The 15,601-nt window shown below is 40.2% G+C and overlaps 1 protein-coding gene across 1 annotated transcript in view; it reads left to right on the top strand.

Moving 5' to 3' along the window:
• The first annotated feature begins 7,065 nt into the window (after window positions 1-7,065).
• Window positions 7,066-15,601, top strand: part of TBCA (tubulin folding cofactor A) — a 94,679-nt gene continuing 86,143 nt past the window's right edge. Inside the window, exon 1 of the mRNA XM_049866502.1 lies at window positions 7,066-7,225. Within this exon, the coding sequence (XP_049722459.1) occupies window positions 7,173-7,225 (53 nt within the window). The 5' untranslated portion in view covers window positions 7,066-7,172. The remainder of the gene's footprint in view (window positions 7,226-15,601) is intronic.

The raw sequence follows: 15,601 nt of genomic DNA, 5'->3' as shown, positions 1-15,601 counted from the left end.
GCATGGGTGGAGCCAACAGTCTTCAGGCCCCTGATGTGGGTAGGTGCTTAATAGGCATAGCAGTGTCAAATGTCACCAACCTGCCTCTCCACCATACAGCTGAAACAGTTTAAGTTAGACTTGCAGTATATACCCTGTTGTACTGTGCTAATGAGGGCCTACACTGTTGAAATGGGCCCACACAGGGGTGAAAGGCATTCAAAGTCCATGGACCCCTTATGCCTATGCCTAGGTAAAGGAACAGTTTCTACCCTGAGTTCCTGGTTTAGGGGAGCCGGCAGATTATTTTTTCTTTGTTAATTTTTTCCCTCTCCAAGGCCAGGAGAATGGCTCAGGGTGAATGCCGGGTCCTATTTCCAGCCCGGGGCATGCAGTTGACTGCAACACAGGGCAGAGCGGGAAGGGAGCAGGTAAGTAGGACAGAGGTTTTTCCTAAAGGGGTATTTTTTTTTTATCCACGCAGTAGATTAAACACAGATATTTAACTTTTGATGCTTAAATGCTTTCACTGATTCTGAGGTGCGAGTAGCCTCTCTGCCGCTTGGTCTCTCCCAATGTGAAAAATGCACCCCTAATGCCACTGTTTGACTCACTGCATTTGTGCCAGTGGAATTGGCCTGCGGGGTATCATTACCCACTGGGTCAGGTCTGGCAACTCCTTGCTGCTTCTGAACTGTTTCTCCCTCCCCCGCCACTCAGTCCGATTCCTCTACTTTGCCTTTGGTGTTCAGGGCTCCTAGATTGTCATATACAATCGAGTCACTTTTTGGGGGGGGGTCTTTGTTGCTCCTTGGAAACTCTATGGGGCAATTCTTCTCTGTCCTATAGGGTTGCTATGAGTTGGAATCGACTCAACAGCAACAGGTTTTTGGCTTTTGGTTGTATGAGAGATCACAGGAAGCATCTGACTACTCCACCATCTTGGTCCTGCCTCCTCCATAGGTTTTCAATGGTTGATTTTTTTTCAGAAGCACATTGCAAAGCCTTTCTCTGAGGCATCTGTGAGTGGACTCAAACCACCAACCTTCCAGTTTGCTGCTGAATTCATCAACTGTTTGCACCACCAAGGAATCCAAGTTGAGGGTAGCTTTTGCAAATCAGCACAAAAGTGAGGTCTGAGCCTCTTGAAACCAAGGCAAAAGGGAAAATATAATGAGTTACATGGCTTTTGCTACCTGATCAAAGGAAGTACCTTAACGGTACCAAGAGCCCTAGCTGCACCATCTTTTGTTTTATGGTTGTAGCTGCTCTTACCTTTTTGCTTTACGGTGCTGCCCACTAACTTTACATTAGTGACCTACCAGAGTTCTAATTGTAGCATTTTGCTTTGGTGAATCTACTGGGATTTTCCCCCTAGTATTTCACAGCACTGCTGTAGTTAATTGAAATTTTATTTCAGTGCGTCAGCCAGCTGGATAACAATATTTATTGAATTTAGCACCCACTGTACACAGAACACAGGTGGAAGTATGGGGAGGAAGGTTTATGAAAGACAAGATTCTTGCTTCTAAAGATGCTTATAATCCAACTGGGAGGGTGAACACAACCCTCGTGAAAGACCCAAACAATAATTTTTAAGAGATTTACCAAAGACAAAAATTAACATAGGGTGATTCCAAAGCACCCAGTGGGCATTGAACAGAGTTCAGTCATGGTAGACTTTCTCCAGGAGGTGGGTTTTGATCCTGGATTTAAACTGAGGGTCTTGGTAAAGTAGGAGAGCATTCCAGAAACAGCCAAGAGAGCAAGAATGAGTAAGTCAAGTGTTATTGTTAGGACAGTGACCTTATGTATAACAGAACGAAATGTTGCCTGGTGCTACACCATCCTCACAATTGTTGCTATGTTTGAGTCAAGTGTAGGTGTCTTAGTTATCTAGTCCTGCTACAACAGAAGTTCCACAAGTGGGTTGCTTTAACAAAAAGAAATTTATTCTCTTATAGTCTGGGAGGCTTTAAGTCCAAATTCAGGGTACCAGCTCTAGGGGAAATCTTTCTCTCTGTGGTTCTGGGGGAAGGAACTTGTCATCAGTTTTCTCCTAGTCTAGGAGCTTTTCAGTGCAGGGACCCCTGGTGCAAAGGATGCATGCTCCTAGTTCTGCTTTCTTGATGGTATGAAGTCCCCATGTTTCCCTGCTTGCTTCTCTCTTTTATACCTCAAAAGAGATTGACTCAAAATAGAACCTAATTTTGTAGATTGAGTCCTGCTTCATTAACATAACTGCCTCTAATCCTGCCTCATTAATATCATGGAGGTACGATTTACAACACACAGGAAAATCACATCAGATGACAAAATGGTAGACAATCACACAATACTGGAATCATGGCCTAGCCAAGTTGACATATATTTTGGGGGGACACAATTCAATCTATGATAATAGAGAAGGGTAAAGACATTCTTTGAATGATGTTACCAAGAAATGAAAGAACAAAGGAGGCTCTGCTCTATGTTCCTTAGAGGACTCTCTCAGGAAGAGCCTGCTAGAGCTTACAGTAAGTGTGCCTCATTTTATGCAACAGACATGGTTTTAAAAATACAAAACAATGGCCAAAATTTGTTGAGTATCTATTATGTGTCAGACACTGGGCTAGATGCTTTAATCCTCATATCTACTCTTTAAAGTGGGCATTATTTCCATTTTGCAGATGAGGAAACCAGGGCTTCAAACTGGTTGGGTCTGGTTCAAACTCCTACTGAATATCTGCTTTTCTAACAAGGTCCCTGCTGAGAATTTGCATTTCTAACAAGTTTCTAGGAAGTTATACATAAGAATCACCAGTGGATCTTGTTAAAATGTAGAGTTTTTCTTTTTTTAACTTTTTATCTTGCATTAGATAAAAGTTTACATAGCATATTAGTTTCCCATTTGGTAGTTTGTACATAAAGTGTTCCATGACATTGGTTTCATTCCCCACAACGTGTCAGCACTCTCCCCGTTTCCGTTTTGAATTCCTCATTTCTTTCCATCCTGATTTTCTACCCCTTCCTGCCTTCTTATCTTTGCTTTTGGGCAAATGTTGCCCTTTTGATCTCATATAATTGATTTTCTAAGGAGCACATTCCTCTTGGGTAGTTATTGTTTATTTTATGGGCCTATCTATGGTTTGCCTGAAAGGTGGTCTCCGGGAATGGCTTCAGTGCCAGTTCAGAAGGGCGTCTTCGGGCCATAATCTCAGGGATTCCTTCAGTCTCTGGCAGACCATTAAGTCTGTTTTTGTTGTTTTTGTGAATTTGATTTTTTGTTCTACAGTTTTTCTCCACCTCTGTCAAGGGCCCTCTGTTATTATCCCAGTCAGAGTGGGTGGTAGCGGTAGCTGTGCACCATTTAGTTCTTCTGGTCTCAGGGTCACGTAGGTTGTGGTTCACGTAGTCCATTAGTCCTTTGGACTAATTACTCTCTTAAATCTGGTTTTCTTCTCTCTCTTAGATACAACTCACAAGCTTTTAAGACCCTAGATGCTACTCATCAAAGTAGGATGCAGAACTTTGTCTTTATGAACTATGTTATGCCAATTGAGCCTTCGAGCCTAGGAACTTCATCCCTCAAGGAGCTTGGTTATGTCTAAGATGTTGCTCTGACTGCGGCCCTTGTGTACTCTATTGTCTATATTAATATATAAGCAGCACCTACAGTTATGTATGTAGGAATATGCACCACCAAACTTATATCTGCAGGTGGATGTGTTCCCTTACTCCCTTCCACACCTCTTGGCATACCTATCTACCTACATATCCATTCATAAATTAGTGTTTGTAAATACAATTGTTGCAGGATTGTCTTCGCTGTAGTAATTACTGCTGTTGCCCTTTGTTCTTGGATTCTTCTCAGCGTCCTTCCTTGCCTTGGTCATGTTTTGCTGACTTCCCCTATATTGTGTATTGCTTTTCATTTCACCAATATTAACACGTGTCTTCTATTTATTTGGTAATTTTCCTTCTCTTCCCCTTCTGTCCCTGGTAACCACCAAAGCTTTTTTTTTTTCCCCTGTAAATCCTTTCTTGTTTCTTTATAATAGTGGTCTCATTCAACGTTTGTCCTTTTGTGATTGACTTATTTCACTCAGCATGATATCCTCCAAATTCATCCACATCGTGAGATGTTTCGTGGATTTGTTGTTATCCTTTATTATTGTGTAGTATTCCACTGTATGTGTGTACCAGAGTTTAATTCATTAAACTGTTGATGGGTATTTAGGTTGTTTCCATCTTTTTGCTATTGTGTGTAATGCTGCAATGAACATGGGTGTGAATGTCTATTAGTGTCACCACTGTTATTTCTTTAGGATAAACCCAGGAGTAGGATTGCTGGGTCATATGGCATTTCTATTTCTAGTTTTCAAGGAAGCACCATATTGTTTTCCATAGTGATGGTACCATTTTACATTCCCACCAGGAGTGTATAGGAGTTCCAATCTCCTTGCGACCTCTCGAACATTTGTTATTTTCTGTTTTTTTTTTTTTTTTAATTAGTGACGGTAATATCAAGGTGAGATGGTATCTCATGGTAGTTTTGATTTGCATCTCTCTGATGGCTAATGATCGTGAGCATCTCTTCATGTGTTTGTTAGCCACCTGAATGTCTTCTTTGGGAAGTGTCTGTTCATATTCTTTGTCTATTTTTAAAAATTGGATTATATATCTTTTTGTCATTGAGGTGTTGCAGTTTTCTATAAATTTTAGAGATTAGACCCTTGTCAGACATGTGATAGCCAAAATTTTCTCCCCATTCTGGAAATTCTCTTTTGGAGAAGTCTTTTGATGAGCCTGTTTTATTTTTAGGAACTCCCATTTATCTAGTTTATCTTCCGCTGTTTGTGCATTTTTAGTTTGGTATTCTATTTATGCCATACATTATGGCCGGTAAACTTGTCCCTTTTTTCCTTGCATGATCCTTATAGTTTTAGGATCTATCTTTAGGTCTTTGATCCATTTTGAATTAGTTCTTGTGTATGGTGTGAGGTATGGCTCCTGTTTCCTTTTTTTACAAATGGACATCCAGTTTTTTTGCACAATTTATAAAAGACACTGTATTTTCCCCATTTAATGGGCTTCAGCCATTTGTCAAAGATCAGCCATCCATAGGTGGATGGATTTACGTCTGGGTTCTCAATTCTGTTCCATTGGTCTATGTGTTTGTTGTGCCAGTACCAGGCTGTTTTGACTGCCATAGTAGGTTCCAAGAAGACTACAGTAGGTTCTGAGATCAGGTAGTGTGAGGCCTCCTACTTTGTTCTTCTTCTTCAGTATAATGCTTTACTTATCTGGGGCCTCTTTCCTTTCCATATAAAGTTGGTGATTAGCTTTTCTACCTCACTGAAAAATGCTGTTGGAATTTGGATCAGGATTGTATTATATCTGTAGATCACTTTGGGTAGTTTTGACATTTTCAGTGTTGAATTCTCCTATCCGTGAGCACGGGATGTTTTTCCACTTAATGTATGTCTCTTTTGGTTACTTGCAGTAGTGTTTTAACAGTTTTCTTTGTCTAGGTCTTTTATGTCCCTGGTTAGATTTGTAAGTGTTTTATCTTTTGGGGGCTATTGTAAATGGTATTATTTTCCTGATTTCCTTTTCCAAGTTCTCTTTGTTGGTGTAGAGGAATCCAGCTGATTTTTGCATATTGATCTTGTATCCTGCCACATTGCTGAATCTATTAGTTCCAGAAGCTTCCTTACGGAATCTTTGGGGTTTTCTATGTATAGGATCATATCACCTGCAAATAGGGATAGTTTACTTTTTCCTTACCAATCTGAATGCCCTTTGTTTTTCTTGCTTTATTGCTCTAGCTTGGACTTCCAGCACAACATTGAATAAGAGTGGTGATAAAGTCATCATTGTCTGGTTCCCATTCTCAAGAACACTTTCAGTCACTCTGTTGAGAATAATATTGGCTGTTGGTTTTGTATAAATGCCCTTTATTATGTTGTGGAATTTCCCTTCTATTCCCATTTTGCGGAGAGTCTACCAGGAACAGATGTCAGATTTTATCAAATGCTTTTTCTGCATCAATTAAGATAATCATGTGATACTTTTATTTATGTGGTAGATTATGTTGATTTTCTAATGTTGAACCATGCTTGCATACCTGGTATGAATCCCACTTGGTGGGATTGATGTTTTTGTTTTTTGATATGCTGTTGAATTCTACTGGAAAGAATTTTGTTGAGAATTTTTGTGTCTGTATTCATGAGGAATATTGGTCTGTAATTTTCTTTGTGATGTCCTTCTTTTTTTTTGCCTCACCTGGTATCAGGGTTATGCTGGTTTCATAGAATTAATTCTGGAGTATTCCTCAAACTCTGAAATAGTTTGAGTAGTACTGGTGTGAGAAAATATAGATTCTGATTCAGTATATTTGAGGTAGAAATGCAAATCCTCAGCAGGAGTTCAACCCCACAACTGGTTCCATGCCCTGGAAGAAACAAGCTCAGCAGTGAGGTTAAGTAGCATATGAGCTCAGTTTTCTCTGTTAAACGGTGGAACCCTGGATGTAAGCGGTTTGTCTGACCCTGAAGCCCAAGCTTTGATGTGCCACAAACATTTCTGTAAACTGGAAAAAAAAAAAACAAACATTATAGGTGATGATTATTTGAAGAAGTCCTCAGTCATTTTCTTTGCAAGGCACATTACCTACAAACATTTTTATTGCAGGGATCCGGGGAATGAGAATTTTCTTGATTGAGTGCATGACTGTAGTTTATTCCACTGCTCATCCATCACTTTGCCCCCACTGTCCACCAGATAATGACACCAAAAATATACTTAATCCAATTTTTTTAGTCACACCGTCCAATGAACGGAATAATCATTCAAAGCAATGTCAGGGCCAATCCAATCTACCCGGGGAATTAGTAAAGCTTCCCCAAAACGCACAAGCTGTGGAGACCAGGTAAGGCGTTAACTTGTGTACAAAATAAAAGAAGGGCTCTCCGACCGAGCGGAGAGAAAAACGCGTGGAGGCAGGGTAAAGCGATGCGCTCACGGTCTCGGCCGCCAGCCCCGGGGAGGGGCAGGGGCGCCAGCAGCGCGCCTGGGCCTGCGCATGCGCGCGGGGTCGCGGCTGCGCGCGGGGTCGCGGCCGCCCCCGGCACACAACCGTCACCTCCGCGCCGTCTCTCTCCACGGTTACCTAGCTCTCCGCCTCTTCTACCCGCAGCGCTCCCAGGACCATGGCTGATCCTCGCGTGAGGCAGATCAAGATCAAAACCGGCGTAGTGAAACGGTAAGGAGCCGCGAGCAGCTCAGCCGCCATCGCTTCCTCTCCCTCGCCTCATGGCGGCCTGAGAAGCTGGGCGGAGCACAGGCCGGATGCGGGCCCGGAACGCCGGGCCTCAGCTGGGACTCTGCTGCCGTCTGGGACGCTGCGGGGTGGGAACCCGGCGCGCCGAGGGCCCGACCCCGCGGCCCAGGGCACGCCCCTTCCTCTCCTTCTGTCCCGGGGAACCCGACGGAATAGCGGCGGGGGTTGGCCGTAGCCCCGCCCCGCGGGCGCCCGCAGTCGGGGAGGTGGAGGGGCGGTGGCCCGCGATCCGGAGGGGACCCGGGACCGGGAGGGTGGGCTGGGCTTTGGGCCTGTACCTGGGGTGTGCGCGCGCCCAGGGTGTCCTTGTTGAACTTGATTGGGGCCGGGGGAGCAGAGCTACAATCCATGACCTGCCTTCAGGTGGACGCGAAAGCAGGTTCTAAAGTTTGGGGGAACGCAGAGAGCCCAGCCTTCATCAAGCAAGAGCCTGTGGTGGAGCTCTGTGATCTAACATGGCTGGCGTGACTCTCAGCCTTCTAGAACTGAGGCGCGAACTTGCAGCACACTCATCAAACTTCTGTGGCCTAACTCAGGAAAATTCCCGAAGCTCGCCCCAGAGGCTGTGGATGCTGCCTCAGTAACTATCATGGGTAGAGCAGCCTTGTAATTTACTCTAATTGCTGACTGCTTAGACATATCAGTGCTCTTTAGAACTTTATTGTTCAGTCCCAAGAAGATGAGACTACTTTTGATGAGGCATTCCAAGAAAAGATAATCAGCCTTCTGAAGAAGCAGGTTATTTTGGAGTAGAAATCTGTAATCCTAGCCTACTGGCTTCCTGTTCGTCCACCCTTCTTCCTTTTATCGGTACTCTCACCAGAGGAATGACAAGGCAGAGGGAAGAATAAATTCACTTTTTAAGATAATTGCTTCTCTGTCGTAGCACAGTATCTCACTGTACATACTGGAAGCTTTCCTTATTAGTAGGATTTTTTTTTTTTTTTTTAAGGAGATAGTATGGAAATAGTGGAGTCCCTGGGTGGCGCAAATGGTTAAGCACTTACAGCCCACGGACTGATGGTTAGAGAACCCACCCAGAGGTACCTTGGGAGACAGGCCTGTTGATGTGCTTGCAAAAGACCATAGCCTTGAAAACCCTATGAAGCACAGTTCTAGAATAAACGTAGGGTTGTCATGTGTTGGAACTGACTCATCGCAGCGAACAACAGTGAGGTAGTACAAGTAGTAATTTGATGCATGGCTTTCCCTGAAGTGAGGCAGCTTGGGTTCAGATCTTTGATTCTGCCATTTATTAGTTATGTATTCTTGAGTATATTCCATTATGCTGTTTGTAAAATGGAGTAAGAACCTACTTAATGCAGTTGTAGCAAGAAACACCCGCTATGCTGTTTAACACAGTATGTGACAAATAGCAGGTGCCCAGTAAATATTAGCTAATTATATGGTTTTATCCCCATTTTACAAATGAGGAAACTGAGGCTTAATGAAGTTAAAAAATATTTTTCCCCCTAAGGTTAGCTGCTAGTTAGTGCAGAACAAGGAAGGAACCCAGATTTCTGATCTGCAACTTTCTACTTAAGCTACAGTGTTCTAATAAAGTTTTTTAAAATTTGTGATAATCGGAGAGGAATTGAGATGTATAATTGAAAATGTAAATAATACACACTGTCAGAGTTCTGTTGTTCACTTGCTAGGATTCCTTTGGTTGTCTCATTTTTAGGAAGTGTATTTGGCAGATGTACCAGGGCATGAATGAGAGTGCTTGGTAGTTCCCATTAGTTACCTATATGACCTTGACATTTCTCAGTCGAATAATCCCATAGTAATCCTATAGTAGTTTATAAAAATTTGTCAGCTTAAGTAGTTGTATGTGTACAATACATATTCTAGAGAAAACATACTCATTTAGATAATTATAAACTAAATTTTTATGCTTCCAGAAACTCTCAAGTATTTACGTAAACTCCTTGAAAATAAAGTTCTGTCTTCAGTTTATTTTTAATAATAGAGCATTATCAGGCTTTAAAGAAAAACATTTTTCATACTTCTATACATTTATCATTTTTCTGAAACCCTTTCATAAATGACTCTCAAATTGTTTATAGATTAATGGAAATGTTTACCACACTTTTTTTTTTTTTCATGGCTTTCCTGTTGACATGTTGGTGTAGACCCAAAAAACCAAACCCATTGCTGTCAAGTCGATTCCGACTTGTAGTGACCCTGTAGCTTCCCTGTGTTTACTAAAATGAGATGTGTGTGTATATTTTTTTTCAAAAAAACCTGAGATTTCTGCTTTAGCTGGTTATTACTCATTTTACCTTGATATATAACAATCTGAGTCTATAAGTATTGTTTCTTACTTTCTCTTCTGTTATTTTCTCCTGAAAATTATTTTACTATAGCTCTTTCCATCTTCTGCCTTAGTATCCTATTTTTAAAAAGAAAAAAAAATAGATGAGGCAGATAATGACAACATATTCGTAACTGTTAGTTCTGGGCTTCATTATATTCTCTATATTCATGTTTAAAATTTTTCATAATGAAAAGGTTTTAAAAGATATGCATTTTTCTCTTCAAATTTAGTTTCAAAGGCTTCTTGACCTATTTCATAATTCAGACATGTTCTTGATTTTGAGAAAAGGATTCTATTTATTAGTTTCTTAAAGCAATGGTCTAAAAAACAGCTTCTGTTCAGGCACCCTTTTTTAAGTCAGATGTTCATTTCCCATAGCCTCATTCCTCTTCAGAAGTCATAACCTTTTTTTGGAAGCAGATATTTAAAGTCATCATTCATGTACCCATATCCTTTAGTTTTCTCTCCAGGAATTGAGAGCCACTGGAAATATATTTTAGGTTTCTGTCCTAAAGTTCAGTTTGGGTAAGCTATACTAGGGAGAGTGAATTCTTAGAGTTTAATATCTAATCAGATCTGCTGGAATGTTTCAAGTGATCCATAAGTTCCCTGTGGTGAGTCTTAGGAAGGAATCTGGACAGGCAGGTGGAATGTTAGGGGAAGATGGAAACAGGCAATGGTGGTATTTGGCATCAAAGAGCTAAGTCAATGAGTGGAAGATGGCTGTTTCAGCAGATTGGCAAAACGGTGACGGCTTTGTAGTTGACGGCAGCCCACGTTAGATAGTTGGCAGTCCACATTAGAAAGGAAGGTAAAACAAGTTTCAAGGGCAGTATTTTAGGCCCTTATAAAATAGACAAAAGCCTCATAGTGCCCTAGTTCTAGAAATTTTGTTACCTCACAGGGTAACAAGGCAAAGCATCTGATTTCTGGAAATGGGTTTCAAGAGAATGCTTAGATCACTAGGAATAAGGCAAGAGCCCAGGTACTAGAACTGGTTCATAAGGTAAGAGTCGGACAGGGCTCCTTAAATATCCCCTTCCCAGCAACAGGATTATTTTTCCCGAGGACTAATTTCTGGATATAAAACTAGAGAGATGTGGGCACTAAGGCCTGGATGGGCTATTACACTAGGTTCTTTGAGCCTTTGTTCACGTGCGACTTACTGGAAGTGTTAGTTGGTAGGTTTGGCCTTGGCAGGCCCTTTTTAATGATTTGTGTCCATTTTCCAGGCAGATTATAGAATTACTGATACCCACTTCAGGGTCACATCTAATCTGGCAGCCCTAGCAGGGAGTTACCAAATGTTCCTCCCATTTTCTTTTTCTCCAGTGCAGACTGTGAAATCCCTATTTTTTGATACTTCATTGACGTCAGTGATCCTAGTTTGCCTGGGACTGAGGGGTTTCCTTGATGCAGAATCTTCAGTGCTAAAACAGGGAAAGTCCCAGGCAGACCAAGATAATTGATCACCTCTTCTGGAACTAGTTAACATAGCTGTATTTTGTGTGTGCCGTGCTTTATTTGGAGGTTTTTTGCTGATAGTACAACTGTGAGTTGAACGTTGTACCTTACTTAAAATTTAAATGCCTGCTGAAAATATGAATAATTGCCAGAGTAGCTTTTTTTCCTTTATTATTTTAGATTGTTCGTGATTTAGAAAGTAATTTTCGCTGAAGCAGAAGAAAATATGGATTGATGTTTCTTAAATGTTGACGTGGTATTTCAGTGGAATGACTTATGTCCACCTTAAGTTTCCAAGTAGGATTTATAAAAAACAAGTTTTTAAGTAGATGTGTGGTAAATTCAAGAATTCTTGTGTCATTCATATATCCATATTGTTTGGTTTTGAAAGGTATGCTGCAGGAAACATGCTTTCATCCTTTTAACATAAAAGCTTACTTAATGACTTTAAACACAACTTAATTTCAATAAAGCCTACTAAACTAACCCACTGGTGACTGAATTGATTGATTAAAAATACTTTCTTGAATCTATCTTCTTATAGCCATTTTAGATTGGTAATGGCTTAAAATCTAATGTGAACAAAAAATGTTAGGGCATTGGAAATAGCACTGACATTGGCCCATAGTTTCCCTCTGATTAAATGAAAGTGACACCAGTAGATTAGAATGAGACTAGGACAATTCACATTGCAATTGTGTTAGTTTAACTTTAACAATCTTTTAACACTCTTGTTTAAATGTAGCTGACATACCATAATTACAGATCTACAAACCTTGATTATAGAATTTTATATCACGAACCTGTGGGGAAATTGTATTGGTTTTTTTTTTTTTTTAAATAAAGCAAGCACCTTTCCCAAACTGTGGCATCTTCCCAAGATTGTTTATGCCTACACCTCTGATATACAGCTGCATATGGTACTTATACAATGTACAGTAGGCATAAAAACAACATGAAAGATTAGTAAAATCTCCACATTATTAGTTGAATATATATTATACTGGCATAAAAGTGAAAAATGCAAATGACAAATATACTTACATAGATGTAAAGCTGTCCTCCTTAGCTTTAGCTGTTTACATACTTAACATATTTAAAGTAATGATGGATAGAAGTGTAGTGGGCAGTATCTGGGAGAGGTTAAGGACATAGCCTTGTAAATTATTCCTGTGAGCTTTGCTAGCTTTGTTCTCTTCATTTCTCTTCTCTCCCCCACCATATACCTTGACTGAATTAAAGTAAATTCATGTAGAGTGGGTGGCTTCCTGTCTTGAAATTTAGCCAACTCTTTTGGAATTTCTGTAAAGGAGCCCTGATGACACAATGAAGTGCTCGGCTGCTAACGGAAAGACAGGCAGTTTGAACCCACCAGCCACTCAATCGGAGAAAGATGTGGCGGTCTGCTTCTGTAAAGATTTATAGCTTTGGAAACCCTGTGGGGCAGTTCTACTCTGTCCTGTAGGGTTGCTATGAGTCAGAATCAACTCAGTGGCAATGGGTTTGGTTTGGTTTGGGTTTTGGAATTTCTGTAATTTATCAGGTTCTCCAAGGTGGTGGTCAGATGCAGTGTCAAAGTTGATTGCAGATGGTCAGCTCTTCGTCACCTTCTGCCAACTACTTGGAGCTACACAGCTGGCAACCAGATGTCTCTCCAAGCTGGAAAGGGAGAAAGCTGAAGCCACTCATGACCATGCTTTTCCCAACACGAGCTATGCTGTTCTGTGAGTTGAATGTGAAAATGAAAGATCTCTGCCCTTTCTTGTGTGTGTTTTCATCACAGCTTTTTGTTTGGTAGGAAATTTTAAAAATCTGTAGTAAACAAGGTTGGAAACTTCTGTTAATGTGGCAGTCCAGATCCCTTATAATGTAAGTACTTAGACATGTGATCTATCTAGTCCAGTATTCCATTTCCAATAATACACTTATAGAAGAACATAATAATGTCCCATTGTGATGTTGTTATGTGCCCACATAGTGCACAGTTTTTTAAATAACTTGTCACACATTTAACTGATCCAGAGATCACTTGCTTAGTGGCCTCACTTTCTCAGAACCTACATCCTGTTGTCATTGAATCACCTGGTGTGGCATTGGCACATAATAAATCCTCAACAAATGTCTTTGTAGTGAACAAATGAATGAAACCTTCCTCTATAAGGATTTTGAACTTGACCTAATAAGCAGTTCGGAGCTATTGAATCAATCGCTGTATTACAAAATAATAGAGTATATAAGAAAAAAAAATAGTTATTATTTATTCTTGGAATTAGATGAAATCCTAGGCTCCACTTTCGACTTATTATGTATGTGATCTGGGCAAATTACTTAACCTTTAAAGCTTCAGTTTTTGTGTGAGAGACTGATTTGTAAACTTTCACTTAAAGCACAATAACAATTAAAAAAAAAAGCTTCGGTTTTCTTACTTGGAAAATGAGGTTAATGATAGTACCTTTCTCCTATTGTTGTTACAGAATTAAATAAGGTAGTTAATGTAAAATAGCCCAAATGCCTGATACGTAGTATAAGTGTTCATTGTATGTTAACCATTGTCATTGTTATTTGGAGCCCTGATGGCACAGTGGTTAAAGCGCTCGGCTGCTAATCGAAAGGTTGGTGGTTTGAACCCACCAGCCACTATGTGGCAGAAAGATGTGGCAGTCTGCCTTAGTAAAGATTTATAGCTTTGGAAATCCTGTGGGGCAGTTCTGCTTTGTCTTATAGGGTCTCTGTGAGTCGGAATCGACTGGAGGCAGTGGGTTGTACTGTCATTGTTATCTTTAGCATTGTCATTATTCTTTTTTTTATTTTAAATATTATGTTTTAGGTGAAAGATTACACAGCAAATTAGATTTCCATTCAACAACTGATACACAAATTGTTCTGTAACACTGGTTACAGTCCCCACAATGTATCAGACTCTCACCATTTCCACCCTGCCTGCCCCGTTTTCATCAGTCCAGTTTCCCTGCCACTCCTTGCCTCCTCATCTTTGGTTTTGGGTAAATGTTGACATTTGGTCTCATATAGTTATTGTTTAAGAGGAGCACATTCCTTATGGGTATTATTGTTTATTTTATAGGCCAGTCTATTATTTGGCTGAATGGCGACCTCCCGGAGTGGCTTCAGTTCCAGGTTAAAAGGGTGTCTTAGGGCAATAGCCTAGTCTCTATTAGTCCAGTAAGTCTGTCCTTTTTTATGAATTTGAGTTTTGTTCTACATTTCTCCCCCTGGTCAGAATAGTCAGTAGTGGTAGCTGGGCACCATCTAGTTCTTCTGGTCGCAGGCTAGAAGAAGCTCTGATTCTCGTGGGACGTTAGTCTTGTGGACTACTTTCTTCCTTGAGTCTTAGATTTCCTTTACTGTCCTTCATTCTAGATGGGAAGAGACCAATAGGTGTATCTTAGATGGTGGGACTGGGTAGATGGTCATTTGCAGCCTTTTAAAACTCTAGACACTATTCATCAAGCTAGGATGTAGAGCATCATCTTTATGAGTAAGTTTTAGCATCATCATTATTCTTTTTCTGTAGAGGTATAAACAGTGTGGGTGAAGGCATAAGGATGAGTGATTGATTACTGACCCAAGAAAAACACTGGAACTTGCTTTCTTTTAAATTGTGATAAAAGCTCGCTTTTTAGTTGTTTGTCATGTACACTGATTGGCTGTGAAGGGAGAAGGGAAGAGTATGAAACTTGTGTTTTTAAGTAATCTCTAGGACTTTGTGTAATAGCCATCTTGTCTATAACTGCTGAGGTAGTGATTCCCTACCCCTAAATCCCAGCAAAATATCTTCTCTGTTTGTATCAGTGACTTTGTCTTTTTAACAGCTTTTAAAAAATACTGTATCAGTATCATTAACACAATGTACCACGGCCAGTTTCACTTTTTTATCACACTTCCATTAAGTGTATCGTAGGGAAGAGTAGTCAAGTGAGTTTTGGAGAACCCTTATTCCACAACCTATGAATGATTCACTACAATTATCAGAAGACATTCCTACAATTCTATTGCTAGATTACAGTTATTCCTAAACTGTCCTGGATGTTTTATTTTTAACTGAGTTCCTATCTGTTGTTGAGATCCTTTCATCTGTGTGAAAGAAATATCTTACAGAGCTTAATTTATATATAAATATATGCTCTAACTTAGAGTTTATTTATCTGTAGAGGTTACTGGAGTAACATCTGTTTACTTTTCTCCTAAATAAGTCCTGGCTTCTGAACACTATATGACATGTTTCTAATATGGCATTCATTGCCTGAATAGCCGTATTAGTCTATTTAACCACATTTCTGGTTATTTTTTTGTATTCTGTTTATGCCTTGTATTAGGGCTCCTAACGTTGTCCCTATTTTTTCTTCCATGATCTTTATCATTTTAGACTTTAGGTCTTTGATCCAGTTGGCATTAGTTTTTGTGCATGGTATGAGGTATGGGTCCTGCTTCATTTTTTTGCAGATGGATATCCAGTTATGCCAGCATCATTTCTTAAAAAGACTATTTTTTCCCCA

Source organism: Elephas maximus, chromosome 2 (assembly GCF_024166365.1).
Source record: "Elephas maximus indicus isolate mEleMax1 chromosome 2, mEleMax1 primary haplotype, whole genome shotgun sequence".
Taxonomy (NCBI): Eukaryota; Metazoa; Chordata; class Mammalia; order Proboscidea; family Elephantidae; genus Elephas; species Elephas maximus.
The sequence above is the reverse complement of the archived record's forward strand: the minus strand, read 5'-3'. Positions and strand labels throughout refer to the sequence as shown.